Consider the following 23,825-nt stretch of genomic DNA (forward strand, 5'->3'; position numbering starts at 1 on the left):
AGAGACCAGAGACCAGGAACCGAAGACCAGGGACCAGAGACCAGGAACCACAGACCAGAGACCACAGACCAGGGACTAGAGACCAGGAACCAGAGACCAGGGACCAGAGACCAGGGACCAGAGACTAGAGACCAGGAACCAGAGACCAGGGACTAGAGACCAGGGACTAGAGACCAGGAACCAGAGACCAGGGACTAGAGACCAGGAACCAGAGACCAGGGACTAGAGACCAGGAACCAGGGACTAGAGACCAGGAACCAGAGACCAGGGACTAGAGACCAGGGACTAGAGACCAGAGACCAGGAACCGAAGACCAGAGACCAGGAACCACAGACCAGAGACCACAGACCAGGGACTAGAGACCAGAGACCAGGAACCAGAGACCAGGGACCAGGAACCAGAGACCAGAGACCAGGGACCAGAGACCAGGAACCACAGACCAGAGACCACAGACCAGGGACTAGAGACCAGAAACCAGGAACCAGAGACCAGGGACCAGGAACCAGAGACCAGGAACCAGAGACCAGGGACCAGAGACCAGGGACTAGAGACCAGGAACCAGAGACCAGGGACTAGAGACTAGGAACCACAGACCAGAGACCAGGGACTAGAGACCAGGAACCAGAGACCAGGGACTAGAGACCAGGAACCAGAGACCAGGGACTAGAGACCAGGAACCAGAGACCAGGGACTAGAGACCAGGAACCAGAGACCAGGGACTAGAGACCAGGAACCAGAGACTAGGGACTAGAGACCAGGGACCAGAGACCAGGAACCAGAGACCAGGGACTAGAGACCAGGAACCAAAGACCAGGGACTAGAGACCAGGAACCAGAGACCAGGAACCAGAGACCAGGGAACTCCTGCAGCTTTCACACTAAAACTTGCTGCACTAAATGCATAAAGCGGTGCACGCGCAGATGGCTGGTCACCTTTCCTCTATAAATCCTAATTTGTGGGAGGCAGCAGCTGCTGCTCCGCCTGTCGCCTCCAGAAATACATTTTAAGGTAAATTAGTAAAAATACCTGCAAGTCTCCCGCCAGGTGAAGCAGAAACCATGGCAACGTGCTTGTTCCAAGGAGTATTAGTATTTATAATAGTTGTAATTATATATGTAATTTTAAAATGCTTTGAGGAAACATTATGGACCTCTGTGTGTGAACAAAGTCGCAGACTTTAAAACTTTTGCAGCACAAATGAAGACTGCATTTCATTTTCTATTGAGTTCATAATGCCTTATTTCAGTCTTTCATTTGCAGCTGGACGCTTTTTAAATCAGGATAGAAACTTCAAAAGTAACATGAAAAATCAAGTTCTTCAGGGATTCTGGACCCACAAGCTTCTCTTTTTGATTGGAGACATTACGGTGAAGCTGAAGCTTCATGTTTTTATCATTAAGGTGAACATTTATGGCTGCTGTTTACCTTCATCCCAAACCTGACGCCTAAAATAAAGATATTAACCTGGCTGACTGATGCATAGAATAACTTTTTCTCTCACAAAAATACCTTTTAAAGACCAACGATCCAAATGAAAAAATAATCAAGAAAGATCCTGTTAGAGCAGCAGAGGTTCAGCCGGGAGGTGAAGAAGGTCAGAGAGTCACTGAGTGGGAATGTGGACCATTATTCTCAACAGGAGAAAGATTCATGTCCATAAGGCGACTGGACTGAAGGACGACTGCAGCTGGACCGGTACCGGTACCGGTACTGATACCTGCTTTAAGTTCTGCCCAGAGCCCCAGGATGATCAGTCTGGATTCATCTAAACACCAATAAACCAGCAGATCAATACCATCTCTGATCAATGGCTCCATTGATCAGAGATCCTCATGAAGCAGCTCATAGAGGCAATACCTGAGATTATTGATCACCTTCAAGAATCAAACCTGCTGATTATCTTCATCAGCAGGTTTGAAATGATCAATAGATGCATTTCAAAGCGTTTCGTCTTTCTGAGGCAAAAACTGAGAAAAAGTTCTATTTACATTGGAGTGAGGTTTTTTATTTTTATTTTCTTTATTTTGTCTGTGTGTGTGTGTGTGTGTGTGTGTGTGTGTGTGTGGTGTGTGTGTGTGTGTGGGTGTGGGTGTGTGTGTGTGTGTGAGTGTGTGTGGGTGTGTGTGTGTGTGTGTGTGAGAGTGTGTGTGTGTGGGTGTGTGTGTGTGTGTGTGGGTGTGGGTGTGTGTGTGTGTGTGTGTGTGGGTGTGTGTGTGTGTGTGAGAGTGTGTGTGTGTGGGTGTGTGTGTGTGTGTGTGTGGGTGTGGGTGTGTGTGTGTGTGTGAGTGTGTGTGGGTGTGTGTGTGTGTGGGTGTGTGTGTGTGTGAGTGTGTTGGCTTTTTCTCTGAGGATGAATGCGGTTCAGTTTCATTGTTTCCTTTAAACAATATTAAAATCATGCAGTTTGTTGCTTCTTGCTCTAAATAACCAAATGTTGTCAGATTTCAGTGGATTCAGGTGAGTTTTGATCTTTTGGACTTTGATCTTGTCCACAGGTAAAGATTTCTTGGCTGCTTCACATTTTCACACACAGAAAAGGTTTGTGTAAATTTACACAAACTTTGAGACAAAGTTCATATTTATAAATACCGATTTGTGTGTAAAATATGGTACCGCACATTTTTTGTGCACACACACAATTTATACATGAAGCCACTGGTCCTCCAAGATCTCCAGGTCCTCCAGGATCACCAGGTCCTCCAGGATCACCAGGTCCTCCAGGATCTCCAGGTCCTCCAGGTCCTCCAGGGCCAGATCTCTTACTTCTGGTTGAGCCAGCTGAAGGAGAAGACGTGTTTGGGTCCGTCTTTGTCCTCCGACTCGTTCTGGTGATCGGACTAAAGAGGAAGGGTTAAACTGGTTAGCATGGAGACGAACAGGTGACCAGTTTCACTTGAAAACCTCAATAAAATCATTGTTCATACCTGAGGGGCGGAGCTAGTTGTGGGGCGATGCGTAGGGGGCGGGGCCTGCGGAACTGACGATGAGGGGCGGGGCTCTTTGGTTGGGAAAGAGCCAGCTGCTCATTGGCTGCTGCGGGTGTGACATGCAGCTGTCCTCTGGCTTCCACCTCGTCTTCGCTCTCATCATCATCAACTAGAAGGACACAGAACATCAGACACGAAGCATGCTGCACTGTGATTGGTCAGTCACCCAGATGTTTACGTTTGATGAAGTCAACGTCCGCCAGCGCCCTCCTCTGGAGGTCAAAGTTTACGGTGAAGTGATCCATATTTTCATAACCAGGCTGGACATTGTCCAGGTGGGACGTGTCTGTGAACTGCAGCAGCCTGAGGGGACAACGAAGCACCGGATAAACTAACAGGAAACAAGCAGGAAACTAACAGGAAACAAGCAGGAAACTAACAGGAAACAAGCAGGAAACTAACAGGAAACTAGCAGGAAACTAACAGGAAACAAGCAGGAAACTAACAGGAAACTAGCATGAAACAAGCAGGAAACTAGCAGGAAACTAGCAGGAAACTAGCAGGAAAAGAGCAGGAAACAAGCAGGAAACTAGCAGGAAACAAGCAGGAAACTAGCAGGAAACAAGCAGGAAACTAGCATGAAACAAGCAGGAAACTAGCAGGAAACTAACAGGAAACAAGCAGGAAACTAACAGGAAACTAGCAGGAAACTAACAGGAAACTAGCAGGAAACTAGCAGGAAACAAGCAGGAAACTAGCAGGAAACTAGCAGGAAACAAGCAGGAAACTAGCAGGAAACAAGCAGGAAACTAGCAGGAAACAAGCAGGAAACTAGCAGGAAACAAGCAGGAAACTAGCAGGAAACAAGCAGGAAACTAACAGGAAACCAGCAGGAAACAAGCAGGAAACTAACAGGAAACAAGCAGGAAACTAGCAGGAAACAAGCAGGAAACTAACAGGAAACCAGCAGGAAACAAGCAGGAAACTAACAGGAAACCAGCAGGAAACTAGCAGGAAACAAGCAGGAAACTAACAGGAAACTAGCAGGAAACAAGCAGGAAACTAGCAGGAAACTAACAGGAAACCAGCAGGAAACAAGCAGGAAACTAGCAGGAAACAAGCAGGAAACTAGCAGGAAACAAGCAGGAAACTAGCAGGAAACAAGCAGGAAACTAACAGGAAACCAGCAGGAAACAAGCAGGAAACCAGCAGGAAACAAGCAGGAAACTAGCAGGAAACAAGCAGGAAACTAACAGGAAACCAGCAGGAAACAAGCAGGAAACCAGCAGGAAACCAGCAGGAAACTAGCAGGAAACCAGCAGGAAACAAGCAGGAAACTCGTGGGAGAGATCGGGACAGCAACAGGAACAGAAACTCACTTCTGCAGCAGAGGGTTGGCCGACTGTGTGGGAAGACCAGACAGAAATGTCAGAATATCAGAGCTGACTCTGCTTTCATTCTCCTATCAATGCTGCATTCAGGGTCACCTGGAGGAAAACCGCCATCTCAGGCTCGTCCATGGTCTGGATAGCAGTCTCCAGCAGCTTGGCAGTCTCTTCCAGGTGCTCGCTGTACTTCCTGTTCAGACTGCGGATGTAGTCCAGTTTCTCCTCCTGCTCGCAGTTGATGCTGACCGTCATCTCGCCTTTCTTCTCCTCCAGCAGCACAAACAGGCGGTCGAATGTCTCGCAGACCCTGGACTTCTGCCGCCGGCCGTTCTCCTGCAGACACACATCCTCCAGGTGAGACGGCGCCGGCCGAGGACCTGCCACACCTGGAGGACATCCACTCACGTCCACAGCTCTGCAGGTCTCATCCAGCTGGCTGACGATGGCTTGGATCCGCTCGTTGTTCCCGACCAACAAGGAGATGCAATCCGTGAGTTCAGCCTGCAGAAAGGTGACAACACACACCTGAACACACCTGAATACACCTTAACACACCTTAACACACCTCAACACACCTCAACACACCTCAACACACCTCAACACACCTTAACACACCTCAACACACCTCAACACACCTTAACACACCTCAACACACCTCAACACACCTCAACACACCTCAACACACCTCAACACACCTTAACACACCTTAACACACCTCAACACACCTCAACACACCTTAACACACCTTAACACACCTCAACACACCTCAACACACCTTAACACACCTTAACACACCTTAACACACCTTAACACACCTCAACACACCTCAACACACCTTAACACACCTTAACACACCTCAACACACCTTAACACACCTTAACACACCTTAACACACCTTAACACCACACCTCACCATGCGGTACCTTCTGGCTTGCGAATACTTGGCTCAGCGGCGCCACCTCGCAGTCTCTGTGTTGTCCGAACACTTTGCAGAGTGAACAGGTGGGGGCGCTGCAGGTGATGCAGTAAATGTTGATCTTCTCGTCCGGATGCTCTTCACACATCGGCTCCTGCTTCTTCTCAGGTTCTGGCTTACTGATGAACACAAACAGAACCAGAGAGACAAACGCATCAGAACCAGGAATGTGGGTTGGTTCCAGTCTAGAACCGAACCAGACGGTCCTCCCAGCTCTCCAGCGGTTTCAGTAATATGTCATGGCCAATGATGAGGTCCAACAGAACCAGAACCAGCACTGTACAGTCTGTATTTATCTGGATGTCATTGAACTCTTTGACGAGGCCAACCTCAGTGCTAACCATGGGAACCAGGCTGGGTCTGTCCCCCTCGCTACCTGGTGCTGCCCTGCTTGTACATGTCGATGATGTTCTCCACCAGCAGGTTCCTCTGCAGCCCGTAGACGCCGTGCCGGTCCAGAACCACCTCGTGTCTACAGGAGGGGCAGCGGAACCGTCCGCCTGACGTCATCGTGGCGCCGGTCCTGCTGGACAGGTAGGGATTGGATGCCTGGAGAGGACAGCAGACCAATGAGACGCCAAAATGATGTCCAGTGTTGTCCTCTCTGGACTTTGGCTGCTTCCAGTAGGTACCAACTGGTACCAGTCTTTGTTCTGTGTGGCTAAGGCTTCTAGCATGCAGCTAGAAACCCAATGGGTTTTGGTTCTGGACATGAAAAGGCATTCAGAGTCCAGAGGAGGACACGAAGGAGTGACGGAAGTCCTACCTGAAACACGTCGTTGGCGCATTTCCTGCACAGGTTGTGTTGACAAGGCAGGATGACCACCGGCTTGGAGAACATCTCCAGACAGATGGGACACACCAGCTGCTTCTCCAGGCCGTCCATGATGGGGACGAGTCCCAGAGAGAGGACGAGTCCCAGAGAGAGGACGAGTCACAGGGACGAGTCACAGAGAGAGGACGAGTCCCAGAGAGAGGACGAGTCCCAGAGAGAGGACGGTCATGCAGATGGTGAAACCGTCGGCAGACTCGAAGAGCTCAGCTGCTCTCTGAGTCTCAGGCTGTTTTTAGACTCAGGGACGTCAGCCGTTGCCGTGCCGACATAGCCTTATATGTCAAAGGTCAATAGGGGATAGATGAGGAGGTTAAAGGAACAGGAACAGTACGCAGGAGTTTATCCAGCTGCAGCGCCCCCTGGTGGTCAGACTGAAGCAGGAGGAACCAGAACCATTTATTTAATGTGAGGTGACTGACAGTTGTGGTCCACTGACTGGACCACCGACTGGAAAGTAGAAGGAAAATGATTCATAATTCAAAATATTTTTACAAATAAAAAACTGAAAAGTGTGGTGTGCAAAAGTATTCAGCCCCCTTTTCTGAGGCCCACCAAGTTATCTGCCCCCCAAGCTGGCAACCGAATATTTGCATAAAATGCTTTGATTTCTAAAATGTTCATACTGTTAAATTCCAATGAAATGTGTTAATATTTGTAGTTGCAATATGACCAAATATGGAAAAGTTGAAGGGGTGTGAATACTTTTGAAATGTAAATGATGTGACCAGCTGGCGGCGCTGCAGCAGCACAATTACGAAGTTGGTGTCAGCAGCACAGCATAAAGCAGTCAGGGTCATTAAAACCACAGAAGAAGAAGGCCGACTCAACGGCGTTACGGTGAGTTTCATACTCTGATCAGTGAAGAAGAATAAAAACTCTGTGGGATCAGATGAAACAAAGCGCAGCAGACAGGAGTCGCTGACGAGGGCGGCCATGTTGGCACTTTATGAGCAGAGTAGAAACTTATTCATTTAATATGAAGCACCAGAAAAGATCGTCTCTCTTTCAGTGCAAATCTGTCTGGAAAGTAAAACTGCAGCAGCGGAGAATGAACGGGAACTTCCACAAAATTAAACTAAACTAATTCTGTGAGATGATAATGACATAGAAGAGGGCAAAGGTCAAACTGTGAGCCACAGACCAGGCAGACACCAAGTCACACTTTAGTCCTTTATTAGCATACAAACGAAGGGGCGGAGCTTCCAGCGAGTCATGTGACCACCGCTGTTTCCACATCAACAACAACAAAGAATTTAAGCTCCTCCTCCTGGTTGACTCGTCATCAAACAGCCAATCAGAGCAGGAGTTTGACTAGATTCAGGAAGTCACCAACGGAGGCGGGTTCTGTTCAGACCCAGATGCAGCTGCTTTAGGGGTTAAAGGTCGGCAGGTCGGCGGGGTGGAAGGTTACAGCTGTTTCAGTCTTTGTATTGTCTCAAATCTCTTAAAGCTGCAGTTTGTAACTTTTATGAATCAAATATTTTTTTTACACATTTGTTGAAACTGTCTATGTGGTGACAGTTTGAGTGCTAACTGCAAACAACCAATCAGAGCCTGGAGGCGGGACTTGACGCTATCAATCACTCTTAATTGTGCCTGCTTCTGCTCCTTGTTCTCTGTTATGCTACTGCTAACACAGCTTGTCATGAATGCTAGGCTAGTTTGCATAGCAACTGACGACAGCAGATAAATAGTTTAGCTGTAGCAATGAGTTGTTTCTCCACCATTAGCACATTTAGCAGCAGGTACATGAGGTGATTTATAGCACTAGGCCCCGCCTCCAGGCTCTGATTGGTTGTTTTTGGTGCATATGCTAAGACAGCAGTAGCAGCTGATGGAGTTGATGGATCTGTTCTCAGATGATCATAGCAAAGAAACAAGATGGAGACTGAAGTGATTTGATCAAAGATCCCAACTGGAGCTAAAAATGTCTCTGATGTTCCAGTGATTCGATCGTCTCAAATGTTTTTAATCTTCATCAGGTTTTATGTCTTGTGTTTGGAACGCCAGAGACGTTTTGGTGTCTTTGGTGAAGAATATTTGAGTGTTCCAGTCGACGGGCCATGGGTTCAGGGGTCAGCGGGGTTTGAGGTGAGCGGGGTCAGGGGTCAGCCGGGTTTGGGGTCAGCTTGCCCTCTCAGGTGTAGGTGTCTCCGTATCTGCGGTGGCCGTCGCCGATCAGCTGCGTCTTCTCGCTGGCGCCGCTGGGTTGCTGGACGGTCGGCGTCTCTGCACCTGGAAGCAACCAGAGCAGAAGACATGAAGATGAAGCCCAGAGGACCGGAGCAGCTGTCGTCCGTCCCTCAGCCTCCCGTCTCATCCGGCGGCCCAGTCTCATTGCCTCCATTCCTGAACTTGAACTAGGACGTTCTACGATCCCTGTTGCCATGTATTTACTTCCAGGCTCAGTTGGATGTTAAATGCTGTAAACTGGTGCTATGAAGCAGCCGTCCTTACTGTGCAGCATTACCAGGGCAACATGCAGGAGCACAGACGGACATAAAACCGATCAACATTATTTTACTGTTGGAGAGAAGAAAAGCAGCAACGTTTCGTTTTCCATCCAGTTATTCCAGACTCATGAAAACATGATGACAAACACAACAGCAATGAGAATCGGTTCCCTCAGCAGCCAGGCTGACGTCATCACTGAACCGCAGAAGACGCGTCCTGACGTCTTACCGTTGTCGGGACTGTTGCGAATCTCCTCCTCCAGGTCGTCAGGCGAGACGTACTCTGGCTCCGCCCCCTCGCCCGCCGCGGTGGGCTTGAGTTTCCCACAGCAGCAGTTGCAGCAGCAGCAGAGGCAGCAGCCGCAGTAACATCCGGTCAGGACGCCGCAGAGCAGAACAGACCCTGCAGCACAAACACACGTCACACCAGCCTCACCGCGGGGGTGTGGCCGCCCCTCGAAGCTCCGCCCCCACCTTGGCCCACCAGGTGGACAGCATGAAGTAGTGTTGACGTTGTCCTCTCCAAACTGCTGCGCCACGTAGAGCCCCAGCGAGCCGTACGAGTCGTAGATGTTCCTCTTGCTCAGGTCGGCCAGCACCGAGTGCGCGTTGTTCAGCTCCTTGAACTTCTCCGCCGCCTCCGGGTTGTCCGGGTTCTTATCCGGGTGGAACCGCAGCGCCAGCTTCCTGACACCACCAACAGGAAGTCAGGAACGGCTCACTTCCTGTTTTCAAATCGGAGGCCTACTGGACGAGCACCGAGCCCAGACTGCTGCCAGAGGGGGCGGGGCTTACCTGTAGGACTTCTTGATGTCGTCATGGCTGCAGCCTTTCTCCAGGCCGAGGATCTGGTACAGAGACTCTCCGGAAGTGGACAAACTGCGCTGCTTCCCGTCTGACATCCTGGTTCATCACCTGGAGGGAAGTGACGTCACACCTTGATGTAAATCGCTGTGACATCACTGTGGCTCCGCCCAGCTGAGACCAGCAGGTGATGTCACACCTTTTCCATTTCCAGTCAGAGCCACCAGACCACGCCCACATCGTATCTGCCGCTACTGAGCATGCTCAGTGAGGCTCCCTCCAGTCTGAGCTCACTCACATAACTGAATTATTTAGCAGAATCCATAACTTTTGACAAGCTGAGCCTCAGAGTTCATAAATTGTGGGCGGGGCCAGAGGGGACCAATCAGTAAGCAGCTGGTCGGAAACAGACGCGATCATTTAACTGATTCATAATTAATTTAACATTCTGAGTGGAGAAACTAAATCTGAAGTTTATCTGACAGAACAAATAAAATCATAAAAATAAAAAAACAAAGATTTTTATCTAGACATTATTCTGCAGATCCAGCAGGGGTCGCCACAGAGCAGCTCAGCAACACCAGCAGCCAATCACATCAGTCTGATCCATGAGCGAAACAATCTGATTGGATAAAAGATCCAGGTAAAGATCCAGGTTCTGGTTCTGGTCCTGATTTCCCATTGGCTTCAGCCCCGCCCCTTGGCTGGCTGGATCGTTTCTATTGGCTCCTTTCAGATTTCAGACTTCCTGCTCAGAGAACGGAGGGAACCATCTGGAGGGAACCATCTGGAGGGAACCATCTGGAGGGAACCGGACTCTGAGCGACCCGTGGGTCACAAGAGAACTTTCTGCTCCAGGCAGCAAACCCAGCTGGCCTGATTTCCGCTCCGATGGTTCCTGCAGGTCCGATCTAACGGGACAGGGCCGGTCAGCAGAACCGGAGCAGAAACCTCTGGATCCAGAACGACAGAAGTTAGAACCGGACCTGAAGGTCCAGAAGAAGAAGCCAGCATCAGATCCCCATGGGCGATCCAGAACCAGAACCTGTTGGGTCACTGGTTGGGAATACCAGCAGAACCAAGATGGAGCTGATCAGGTGAGTCTGAGAACCCAGCAGAACCAGAACCAGAAGCTGCCAGGTGTCTCCAGGTGTCTCCAGGTGTCTCCAGGTGTCTCCAGGTTACCTGCGGCGTTGCGGCGCTCCTCCTCTGGCGGCGGCGGCGGCGTTCTGCTCAGGTGTTCCAGGATCTCTGTCGGAACGCATCAAACATTCAGAGCGGCTCGGGTGTCGGCCCGGCGCCGCGCTGCTCGGGTTTCTTGAAGAGGGCGTTACCACGGCAACCAGGTGAGACAGGCCAGACATTGGCAGGAACATCCTGACAGCTGATTGGCCAGAGGAGCCAGAGCCAATCAGATCGCTCCACCACAGCCTGCAGCCAGGGGGCGGGGTCTGAGCCCAGGAGCTGGCAGCTGATTGGATCAGAAGACCTGAGTCACAAACAGAGACGGGAGCTGACCCGATTGGACCCGGTTCTGAACCCATTCAGTGCTTTCATAAAGTATATGGACCTGGACCCGGACCGGACCCGGGTTCTGACCCAAACCGGACCAACTGGACCCAGGTTCTGACCCGAACCGGACTCGGGTTCTGACCCGAACCGGTCCAAACTGGACCCAGGTTCTGACCCAAACCGGACCAACCTGGACCCAGGTTCTGACCCGAACCGTCCAAACTGGACCCAGGTTCTGACCCGAACCGGACTCGGGTTCTGACCCGAACCGGTCCAACTGGACCCAGGTTCTGACCCAAACCGGACCAACCTGGACCCAGGTTCTGACCCGAACCGGTCCAAACTGGACCCAGGTTCTGACCCAAACCGGACCAACCTGGACCCAGGTTCTGACCCGAACCGGACTCGGGTTCTGACCCGAACCGGTCCAAACTGGACCCAGGTTCTGACCCAAACCGGACCAACCTGGACCCAGGTTCTGACCCGAACCGGTCCAAACTGGACCCAGGTTCTGACCCGAACCGGACTCGGGTTCTGACCCGAACCGGTCCAAACTGGACCCAGGTTCTGACCCAAACCGGACCAACCTGGACCCAGGTTCTGACCCGAACCGGTCCAAACTGGACCCAGGTTCTGACCCAAACCGGACCAACCTGGACCCAGGTTCTGACCCGAACCGGACTCGGGTTCTGACCCGAACCGGTCCAAACTGGAGGATAAGAGGCAGAAATAAAGACAGATCTGTTTATTGAGGAGTTTTTACTGAGAGCAGCAGGTTCTGGTTCTGGTTCTGATTGTTACAGAGAAATATTTCGGTGAAATCACATCATGTTGAAAAGCAGCTGTTCAGAGGTGCGACTGGTCCGGTTCTGGTCCGATCGGGTCAGATGGGCATCTGAAGGTCGAGTACTCGTCCTGCCCCTCCTTCTCCTCTAGGTGGGGCTCTGCATCGTCAGCATCCAGCTGCAGGTCAGAGGTCAGAGGTCAGAGGTCCAGTCTGTGTTAAGGATGACAGTGATGTTTGTGTGACCTCACGGTGACCTCACTGACTCACACTCAGCAGCTCTCTGGCGCTGAAGAGGCGCGGCAGCAGCAGCATCCTCAGAGGGATGGTCAGCAGCAGCATGAAGGGGAACGCCAGCGCCGCCGCCGTCGCCATGACAACCCACAGCAGGGACAGGCACGTCAGCTGGACCAGCGTGAACAGGTGCATCCGCGCGTCCTCACCTGGGACGGGACCGGGGACCCCGGGTCAGCAGGGAGCGGGATCAGGTCGGCGGAGACCGGAACCGGGCCTTACCTTCCGGACGTAGTTCTGGTCCGGATGGTACTTGGGAGGCATCAGCAGCAGGATGAGACGCTCCGTCAGCTGGATCCCGTTCAGTGACATCACACCCATGTAGAGGAATATCCCAAACAGAACCGCCAGGGGGATCTGGCGCAGAACCTCTCCGATAACGATGGACAGACCTGACAGAGCAGACCCGTTCAAAAACCAGCAGCCCGGAGGCGACCCTGGTGCTGGTACCGAGACGCCGCCTTACCCACTAGAACCGCCACCAAGAAGCCCGTCACCCTCTGCTCCTTCACCTCCTGGATGCGCGGCTTGTCTCCGGGCTCCACGGCCTTGCTCATGACGGTCAGGGCGTTGGTATGGGTGACGGAGCGGACCGTGGCGGCGGAGAGCCACGGCAGACCGAACAGGGCCGAGACTCCGCCCACCACCACAATGATTACAGGTCCAGTGAACCCGGTTCCTTTCACCAGCATCCTCTCCTTCTTACTGACAATCAGCCTGCAAGACAGAGAGGAGGTCAGTGAGCTCCCCTCCCACCAGGACCCAATCTGGACCAGTGGGACCCCCATCTGGACCAGTGGGACCCAATCTGGACCAGTGGGACCCAATCTGGACCAGTGGACCCAATCTGGACCAGAGGGACCCAATCTGGACCAGTGGGACCCAATCTGGACCAGTGGGACCCCTTCTGGACCAGTGGGACCCCATCTGGACCAGAGGGACCCAATCTGGACCAGTGGGACCCAATCTGGACCAGAGGGACCCAATCTGGACCAGTGGGACCCTTCTGGACCAGTGGGACCCCATCTGGACCAGAGGGACCCAATCTGGACCAGTGGGACCCAATCTGGACCAGCGGGACCCAATCTGGACCAGCGGGACCCAATCTGGACCAGTGGGACCCCATCTGGACCAGTGGGACCCAATCTGGACCAGTGGGACCCCATCTGGACCAAAACCACACGCCAAGAGTCCACTTCTGCTGAATATTAAGGATCCATTCCCATCAGCCCCGTTCACTTCGCTTCAATCCGACTCCAGTCCATTTGCTTTTAAAATCCGGTCCGGTTAGTGAGGTGTGAACCCTAACTGACCTCTGACCTCTGGTCCTCCAAACCTCGGTCTGGGTTCAGTTGAATTGAAGAGGACTAGAGACCGTTTCAAAAGCAGGAAGTGAACTACAGCGCAGGGCATTCTGGGTAAATATAACTAAAGCTAACATGCTAGCCTAGCAGGAGCAACGGCTCCCTGACGAGCAGTAAGTTCTTTACGCTGTGATCTGTGACTCCATGAAGATGAGGATGAAGACCAGGATGGCCGGCAGGATGCTGGCTCCCATCATCCAAACTGGAAACTGACCATCAGAACCCATGGGAGAAATCAGCCAGCCACGCTTCTCCGGACTGGACACTGAGAATCCGCTGGGAACGTTGAGTTTCTGGAGACGGACGGCAGCAGAGCGGTTCACCGTGGGGTCAGCAGGATGTGGGATTCAAACAAGCTGCACCCTCACCTGGGTGTAGGTGTCTTCCACACTGTAGTCCACCAGAACCATGATGAGGATGGCGATGGGGACCCCAAAGTCTCCAATGATTCGACGGATCTGAAACACAAGGAACGTGGTTTTAGACCTCCCGGGTCAGTTCTGGTTCTACTGGTCCAAACCGGTCTAAGCTTTAAAAAACTGGACTCCTTCAGATGGTCTCAGTAAAACGTCCAAGTCTTTGACAATGGACCAGTTGCTGAGAATCCTGGGAGACTCTGAACCATCTGTGTCTGGTTGAGGACTTTAACCTTTGACCTCTGAACCCTGATAATCAGATTGTGAGGCTGCAGCAGGTTCTTTGGGTCTGGGCCGGGGGCGTACCGGACCCGTCCCTCTGCTCTGGTCGGTACTGACCCGTCCCGGGAAGAAGGAACTGTTCTTGAACTTCCGCAGGTAGAAGGCGATGAAGTAGGTTCCCGCCATGAGGACCAGAGAGAGCAGCGCCGTGTTGGGCTCCGCGGCGGTTCCCCCGGGACGCCCGGCCGTCACCGACGTTGCCCAGAGACAGAGAGCCGCTGTTGTTTCCGTGGAAGCAGCTCTGGAGCGGGTACTCCTAAAGATCTGAGAGAGAAGAGAGGAGGAGTGGAGCGCAGCCGCATCGCCGCTGGACGCTTCTGCAGGCGCCGGCACCGACCTTGACCAGCTTGGCGAAGGTCTCGTAGATGAAGATGAGGGAGATGAGAAAGGAGAAGATCTCCTGAGTGAATCGAGAAACGAACCGAACCAGGATGCTTCCCTCCAAGGCCACAGTGATGAAGACGATCAGGACCAGCCAGAACCCGATCCAGACCCGGCCGTCAGGTACTCGATCTCGTTGTCTTTGCAGAACTGCAGAGAAACGCAGAGCGGCCCGGTTTCACGGAGGGAACGATCCCTCACCTCGTACAAATAAACATCAAACTACTGGATTTGAATTGGTTCAGATTTTTAAAAAGTGGTTCCCTTTAATCTGTCCCAGTAACTAAACCCAGAATAAAAGCTGAGGCTGGATCTCAGTGCTGGGCACACTTAGTTTTTAGCTTAGCTCTTTAACATTCGGCTAACTTTGAAAACATTTTGCACATTTAGCTTCCAATTAACCATTTTCTGCAGATAATTTACTTGCTGTGTTGTAAACTTTGGGTTGAATAAAGTTTGACGTCGGTTTGGTTAGATTTGGTTCTCAACTTTTAGGACTTCTTCAAGTAGTTAAACATTTATAGTCATGCTCTTATTTTGAAGGGATGAGGGCTGCTTACAAAGCAGACATGTTTTGTCTCATTCTGCACCCATTATACGGTGCAATAGTTTATTCTGTACCCAGAATGCATTGCAGTAGTTTGAAAATAAACATGCTTTCTGACAAGCTGCTGCGTCTTCGGTGCATGGAGGAGCGTGACAGAAGATCCTTCCTGCTGCTATTTACAGTTTTACTGTCAGGTTTGGAAACAGTTTGTTCTTTTAACAGACAGTTTCAGAGTACGCAGTCTTTATCTAATGTTGTATTTCTGTTTGCAGCTTTTTTGCCTGGATTCCCAGTTTGCACCAGTCAGCGTCACTTCCTGCCAGCTCACCGTGTAGAAAGCTTCCTCAAACACCAGCAGGGGCCAGAGAAGCCGATCACCAGCAGAGGCTGAGCTCCCAGTATGCTGAACACGATGCCCTGCATCGCCGTGGCAACGATCAACTCGGACACGCCGATCAGACCCTCGGTCTTCTCGCCTGGATCACAGGACAGAGGTTTAAAGGTCGTCCTGATGGTTCTCTTCCATCCCTGCCGAGGGTCTCACTCACCAAGCAGTCCGCCGAAGGTGATGGCCGGAGACAAGGCGGCGAAGTAGATGAAGATGACGGCCGCCATGCACTGTGGGTTCAGAGCGTCCTGGATGTCGCTGAGGTACTGAGGATACCGCCGGGTCACATCCTGGATCAGACCGCCAAAGAGACGACCCGAACGCCTCAGAGGAGCTTCGCGGACTTGAAGGGAACCAGAGAGTCTGAGAGAGATCAGCGTGAAGTCAGTGGAGAGAAAATGCAGCGACCTGCAGCCACGGGGCCGCCATGGGACCACCATGGGGCCACCGTGGGGCCGCCGTGGGACCACCGTGGGACCACCGTGGGGGCCGCCGTGGGGCCACCATGGGGCCACCATGGGGCCACCGTGGGGCCGCCGTGGAGCCACCAGGGGGCCACCATGGGGCCACCGTGGGGCCGCCATGGGGCCACCATGGGACCACCATGAGGCCGCCATGGGACCACCATGGGACCACCATGGGACCACCATGGGGCCACCGTGGGGCCGCCATGGGACCACCATGGGACCACCATGGGACCACCGTGGGGCCGCCGTGGGGCCACCATGGGGCCACCATGGGACCACCATGGGACCACCATGGGACCACCATGAGGCCACCGTGGGGCCACCGTGGGGCCGCCGTGGGGCCACCATGAGGCCACCGTGGGGCCGCCGTGGGACCACCATGGGGCCACCATGGGGCCGCCGTGGGGCCGCCATGGGGCCGCCATGGGACCACCGTGGGACACCATGGGACCACCATGGGGCCGCCATGGGGACACCGTGGGGCCGCCGTGGGGCCACCATGGGGCCACCGTGGGGCCACCATGGGGCCACCGTGGGGCCACCATGGGGCCGCCATGGGGCCACCGTGGGGCCACCGTGGGGCCGCCGTGGGTCCGCCGTGGGGCCACCGTGGGGCCGCCGTGGGGCCACCATGGGGCCACCGTGAGGCCACCGTGGGGCCACCGTGGGGCCGCCGTGGGGCCACCGTGGGGCCGCCGTGGGGCCACCGTGGGGCCACCGTGGGGCCACCATGGGGCCACCATGGGACCACCATGGGGCCGCCATGGGGCCGCCATGGGGCCGCCATGGGACCGCCATGGGGCCACCATGGGACCGCCATGGGGCCACCATGGGGCCACCGTGGGGCCGCCGTGGGGCCACCGTGGGGCCGCCGTGGGGCCACCATGGGGCCACCATGAGGCCACCGTGGGGCCGCCGTGGGGTCACCATGAGGCCACCGTGGGGCCGCCGTGGGGTCACCATGGGGCCACCATGAGGCCACCATGGGGCCACCATGGGACCACCATGGGACCACCATGGGGCCACCGTGGGGCCGCCGTGGGGCCACCATGAGGCCACCGTGGGGCCGCCGTGGGACCACCATGGGCCACCATGGGGCGCCGTGGGGCCGCCATGGGGCCGCCATGGGACCACCGTGGGACCACCATGGGGCCGCCATGGGGACACCGTGGGGCCGCCGTGGGGCCACCATGGGGCCACCGTGGGGCCACCATGGGGCCACGTGGGGCCACCATGGGGCCGCCATGGGACCACCGTGGGGACCACCATGGGACCACCATGGGGCCGCCATGGGGACACCGTGGGACCGCCATGGGGCCGCCATGGGACCTCCGTTGGGCCGCCATGGGGCCGCCATGGGACCGCCATGGGGCCACCATGGGGCCACCGTGGGGCCGCCATGGGGCCACCATGGGGCCGCCATGGGGCCACCATGGGACCGCCATGGGGCCACATGGGGCCGCCGTGGGACCACCATGGGGCCGCCATGGGGCCACCGTGGGGCCGCCATGGGGCCACCATAGGGCCGCCGTGGGACCACCACGGGGCCACCATGGGGGCCGCCGTGGGGCCACCATGGGGCCGCCGTGGGGCCACCATGGGCCGCCGTGGGCCACCATGGGGCCGCCGTGGGGCCACCATGGGGCCGCCATGGGGCCACCATGGGGCCGCCGTGGGACCACCATGGGGCCACCATGGGACCATCATAGGGCCGCCGTGGGACCACCACGGGGCCACCATGGGGCCGCCATGGGACCGCCATGGGGCCGCCATGGGACCACCACGGGGCCACCATGGGGCCGCCGTGGGGCGCCATGGGGCCGCCGTGGGGCCGCCATGGGGCCGCCGTGGGCCCGGGCCTTCGGTGTGTGTGCATGGTTGGTCATTCTGTGTGTCTGTGTTGCTCTGTGATGGACTGGTGACCTGTACAGGTGACCCGGTGTCTTGCCCTTTGACCTCTGGAGATAGGCAGCAGCACCCATTACATCCCACTAGAAATAAGCGTGTTGATGATGGACAGTCTGGTTAGTATTTTCCTGATTCCCTGTGCCTCTCTCTCCTCTGCTCATGCTAGCTGTTAGCTCCCCAGTCAGGCTTTTCTTCAGCATCATTTCTGAGCTTCTCTTTTCAGTCACTGCTCTCCGGATCCTTTCGGTAACTCCTTACTGAATGTTTCGTTCTTTGCTGCTGCCTGGCTTCCCATGTATTTTATTCAATCTTCATAAATCTTCGAATCCATTCGTTGGCTCCTATTCTGCTTTTGGGTCCAACATCAACCACCACCCATCATGACCACACTGATGTTTGAATGTTGATTGTAGATTATGCTCATTTCTGCTGCCTGTTCCTTTAGCCTTCATAAATTTGATGGTAAAACTTTCAGAAAAGCTTATTGTGATTTTGATATTTGGTTTTAGTTCACAGCAGAGCCTCTAAGGAGCAGCAAGTGAACCACCTTTGTCCTGCTGAAGGCTGCTTTGTTTCTCCTGCAGCTTGCCGCTGTGCTCTCTCTCTCCGCTCTGCAGCGTCTCTCCTTGGTAGCGAGGAGCCGAGAGCAGAAGCTCCTCCCTGCTGGCATCAGGCGGGGGCAGAAGCACGCTGCGCTCCAGGAAGCGGTCGAGGGCCGTCAGCAGATCCTGCTGGCTCTCTGCTCGGTACGCCGCCTCATGGAAGCCCTGGAAGAGAATGACCACATGTTGTGGCGCCACCTGGTGGGCGTTTCCAAGATCATGAGCAGGAACACACCTGGTCTGACATCAGCGTGGAGACGGAACGGCCGATCTGATGGTACTCCAGGCTGGCGGCAGCAGGGCCCAGCAGGAGGAAGAGGAACCGGACTGGGACAGAGACTTCCAGAACAGAGTCCAACAGAACCGCTTCCTGCAGTCGCACAAAGGCCAGGAAGGGCCGGTCCAGGAACCCCACTGCCTGCAGTCACAGCGCAGGGAGGAATGAACCTTCTGCAGATCTACTGGATCTACCAGGAACAGGATCTCCTCCTAACCCTGCCTCCTCCTAATGTCCTCACTTTCACACACACCAGTACTCTAAAAGGTTAAAGGTCATATGAACCCAGGTTCAAGTCCTGATCAGATGAAGTTGATCTATTAACTGGGAGAACAAAACTTCACCTGGATGCTGCCAGGAGGTCAAAGGTCGGGTCCTGTTAAGAGGCCGTCTCGTCATGTACTACATTACCCATAATGCATCTGTTCATTTTGTAATTTCAGGTTAATCTCTGCGCCTCAGGAGCCGCCGCCAATCATTCGTTCATCATGTGTGTTTTTATTGGTCCAGTTGCGAAACCGTCATGTTTCTCTCTACTGATAATATCTGAAATATTGTTGTGATAATTGTAGTGGTGAAATTTTCCATCCACTTTTCTGCAGTTTTTTGCTGCTCACATTTATTACAATCAACCAATAATTCATGTGTTGTTGTGGTGCCCCCTAAGGGTTTTCTGTGGTACTGCGTGTCATTTTGCATGTATGGTAATTAATGCACACACACACACACACACACACACACACACACACACACACACACACACACTGACAGACACACACACACTCACACACACACACACACACACACACACTGACAGACACACACACACTGACAGACACACACACTGACAGACACACACACTCACACACACACACACACACACACACACACTGACAGACACACACACACACACACACTGACAGACACACACACACTCACACACACACACACACACACACACACACACACACTGACAGACACACTCACACACACACACACTCACACACACACACTCACACACACACACACACACACACAGACAGACACACACACACTCACACAAACACACACACACACACTCACACACACACACACACACAGACACACACACACTCACACAGACACACACACTCACACACACACACACTCACACACACACTCACACACACACACACTCACACAGACACACACACACTCACACACACACACACACACTCACACACGCACTCACACACACACACACACACACACACACTCACACTCACACACACACACACACACACACTCACACACGCACTCACACACACACACACACACTCACACACACACTCACACACACACACTCACACAGACACACACACTCACACACACACACACACACACACACACACACACACACACACACACACACACACACACACACACTCACACACGCACTCACACACACACACACACTCACACACACACACTCACACACACACACACACTCACACAGACACACACACACTCACACACACACACACACACACACACACACACACACACACACACACACACGCACTCACACACACACACACACCAGCCTCGTATTCCGTTCCCTCAGACTGTTGGAGTCGACCTGTGCTCCGACCCTGACCTTGACCTTGACCTTGACCCTGACCCGTGGTTCTTACCCACAAGTACGACGGCAGCCTCAGCTCCCTCCAACAGCTTTCCGTCAGGTTGTGATCCGCATGGCGAAGTCTCCTGCTGGTCAGAGGTCAGAGGTCACCCAGCTGTGTGACCGACAAGAGCTGATACAAAAATTAACATTTTCAAACTGATTGAAAAGTCAGTTTTCCAACAAGAACCAATTTTCAGTCTGGTTTCCATGGTTTCCATAGTACTGAGTCTGGCCTAGTCAAAGTGCTGAGACCACAGTGCTGATTCTGTTGGACCTCAGCGCTGACCCGGTCGTGTTTGCGAACCAGTGGCAGGTTCTCATATGGGCGACATGGCAACTGCCCAGGGTGGCACCCTGAGGGAGGGGGGCAATCTAGAGCTATAGATCTAGAGTCCGCACAGCTGCTGGATCAACCTGCTGGTCCTGGTTCTGGTTCTGCATCCAGAACCAGACATGAAGAAGCAGCTTTCAGCTTCTATGCTCCACAGATCTGGAATAAACCTCCAGAAAACAGAAAAAACAGCCGAAACCCTGAGCTCCTTTAAATCCAGACTGAAAACCTGATCAGATTATTATTATTACTGTGATTATTAATAACTGGAATATTGATCAACATGTTAGGTGAGGATTTGGGTGACGACTGAATGTAATATCTGATTGATTATTGGCGATTGATCGATGGTTTCGTGGTGAGAAGCTAAACTGACTTCACCTTCCTGCTGACATCAGCCTCTCTGTGATTGGCTGAGTTCCTGGAGAGCTCTGATTGGCCGGTGCGTCTCACAATCAGGGAGGAAAGGTCGGCTGCAGAAATGTTCCTGCTGAACCAGCGAGGATCCTGCTGATCACTGGGAGGACTGGGAGAGACAGGAAGCAGATCAGCAAAGGATGGATGTGAGATTATAGAACCAGCTGAGAGGTGAACTGCATAATATGTGGTGGACAGGTGGGGGCAGATAGTGGACAGGTGGGGGCAGATAGTGGACAGGTGGGGGAAAAGGTGGTGTACCTGTGTGGCAGCAGCAGCGTCCTCAGCAGATTGTCTCCGTCTGCGGCTCTGACCTGCTCTCTCCGTCCACCAGGCGCTCCACCACCTGCTGGGCCACGCCCTCCAGACTGTTCTGCTGGAGGTCCAGAAGAACGGCGCCTGCAACCAGAACCAGAATCAGGGCTCACTGTTAGAACCTCCACCCTGGAGACTTGGGGACATCGTCCTCACCGTGGGACAGCAGCTTCTGCAGAACCAGCAGGGTGTGGACGGATAGGGAGACCATGTGAGCCGTCTCCTGGTCCTCAGAACCCGTCCATCGACCCGAGTCCCTCCACTGCAGACCCTGGTTCTGGTCCATCACCAGCTCCTTCAGTTGCACAAACATCTGATACACACACACACACACACACACACACACACACACACACACACACCACACAGTGTGAGTGAAGACGTCCTCTGATGAGGCTGGACGTCCTCTGTGTCCTCTGACTGTCTCAGCACCAGACCAGTTTACAGACCCAACCAGAACCTGAAATACTTCAGATTAAATCAGAACCTGAAACTCTGGACACCTGGACCCAACCTGCAGCTGTACCTGGTTCTGTCTGCTCCTCAGGTCCAGACCCAGCATCCTGGACACCAGCAGAACTGAAACTGCTGCAGAGTCGAGCACAGACTCGACCTGATGTCCACACCTGTCCCCGCCCACCGATGCCCCACCCCTAATCCCACCTGGATTAACCAGGATCAGCTGCCGTTTCCTGTTTCAGCCTCAAACATTCCACAGCTTTTGTTGTCGTCTTTCACCTGGTTCTGTTCCCACCGGGTCTCCTGATGTCCTTGTGCTGGACCCAGGTCCGACCCGGTTCTGTTCCCACGCCACTAGCCCGTTAGCATGTGTCATGCTAACACTGATCGCTATTAAACAATTAAAGAGATGAAATGACCTATGACCTATAGAGGGTCAGAGTCCACATGTTAGGTTCCTAACCCAGCAGGTGGCAGCTCACCTGAAGAATGTCACCTTGGTTACCTTGGTTACCTTGGTTACCTTGGTTACCTTGGTTACTTTGGTTACCTTGGTTACGGAGACGATGGTTCCTCTGCTTCACCAGGTGATGCTAAACAGCCTCATCTGACCTTTGACCTGTGTGGAGTTGCAAGAGAGGAAACATGACTTTCAACTGTTAAATTTTTCAAAATAAAAGCCCTGAGAAACTTGGAAGAGAAGCAGAACGAGAGGACAAAAGAGGTTCTGGTTCTGATCCAAATGATCACGGCCTGCTGTCTCAGACATGCAGGGATCGGCAGCAGACTGGTTTCATCCCAGTGATCCCAGTTTGTTCCTGCATGTCCTCCGGTCCAGGCCTGGTGGAGTCCAACAGGGTTCTGGACTTGGCCCGATCTGCTTCACTGTGGTTCTGCTTCCAGCACAGGAGAAATGGATCTATAATCCAGGTTAATCCAGCCTGTTAGTAGATTACAAACATTTAAACCTGGATGGACCCAAAATTCCTGCTTTAAGTGGTTTTTGGACCAGAACCTCAAAACAGAACCGGATCAGTGGGTCACTGATCTGGATGAAATGATCGACTGGTGATTAAGTAAAGAAGCTCTATGTAATCCCACAGGAAACAGCTTCTAGGATGACCTTGTGACCTTTTTCCAGTCTGAACTGGTTGTGGAGGAGATGAAGTGATTCCAAACATCTGGATTTTATTTTAGAGCCTTTAAAACGAACGTCGTGTTTTGTGACGGATCCTGATCTGCTTATACCAAGTTCTGACGTTTTGGATATGAATGTACTGTCAGGTTTGGACTAGGCCACGGCGTCTCAAAATCTCCTGTAGGAGAAACCATCACCTGGTTTATAAAACTGGACTCCAGCGATCTGTTGCTGCAGGTTCTTTATGCTGCTGCAGCGTTTCTGCTGCAGCGATCTGTTGCTGCAGGTTCTTTATGCTGCTGCAGCGATCTGTTGCTGCAGGTTCTTTATGCTGCTGCAGCGATCTGTTGCTGCAGGTTCTTTATGCTGCTGCAGCGATCTGTTGCTGCAGGTTCTTTATGCTGCTGCAGCGATCTGTTGCTGCAGGTTCTTTATGCTGCTGCAGCGATCTGTTGCTGCAGGTTCTTCATGCTGCTGCAGTGATCTGTTGCTGCAGGTTCTTCATGCTGCTGCAGCGATCTGTTGCTGCAGGTTCTTCATGCTGCTGCAGCGATCTGTTGCTGCAGGTTCTTCATGCTGCTGCAGCGATCTGTTGCTGCAGGTTCTTCATGCTGCTGCAGCGATCTGTTGCTGCAGGTTCTTCATGCTGCTGCAGCGATCTGTTGCTGCAGGTTCATTATGCTGCTGCAGCGATCTGTTTGCTGCAGGTTCTTCATGCTGCTGCAGTGATCTGTTGCTGCAGGTTCTTCATGCTGCTGCAGTGATCTGTTGCTGCAGGTTCTTCATGCTGCTGCAGTGATCTGTTGCTGCAGGTTTTTTATGCTGCTGCAGCGATCTGTTGCTGCAGGTTCTTCATGCTGCTGCAGCGATCTGTTGCTGCAGGTTCTTCATGCTGCT

At 53.3% G+C, this 23,825-nt stretch overlaps 1 protein-coding gene and 2 pseudogenes across 1 annotated transcript; all 3 read right to left on the bottom strand.

Moving 5' to 3' along the window:
• Window positions 1–2,649: 2,649 nt before the first annotated feature.
• Window positions 2,650–6,362, bottom strand: LOC129351685 (tripartite motif-containing protein 54-like). Its single transcript, XM_055020621.1, is given in 10 exon segments — window positions 2,650–2,837; window positions 2,925–3,007; window positions 3,010–3,096; window positions 3,166–3,290; window positions 4,307–4,329; window positions 4,415–4,648; window positions 4,721–4,816; window positions 5,239–5,410; window positions 5,668–5,840; window positions 6,058–6,362. Coding segments are annotated over 10 exon segments (1,191 nt in total). The 5' UTR covers window positions 6,178–6,362; the 3' UTR covers window positions 2,650–2,759.
• A 920-nt stretch (window positions 6,363–7,282) lies between these two features.
• On the bottom strand, window positions 7,283–10,584 carry LOC129351686 (dnaJ homolog subfamily C member 5-like; annotated as a pseudogene).
• Window positions 10,123–22,409, bottom strand: LOC129351675 (anion exchange protein 2-like; annotated as a pseudogene).
• Window positions 22,410–23,825: the final 1,416 nt, after the last annotated feature.

Source organism: Poeciliopsis prolifica, unplaced genomic scaffold (assembly GCF_027474105.1).
Source record: "Poeciliopsis prolifica strain line A6 unplaced genomic scaffold, Auburn_PproV2 SCAFFOLD069, whole genome shotgun sequence".
NCBI classification, from domain to species: Eukaryota; Metazoa; Chordata; class Actinopteri; order Cyprinodontiformes; family Poeciliidae; genus Poeciliopsis; species Poeciliopsis prolifica.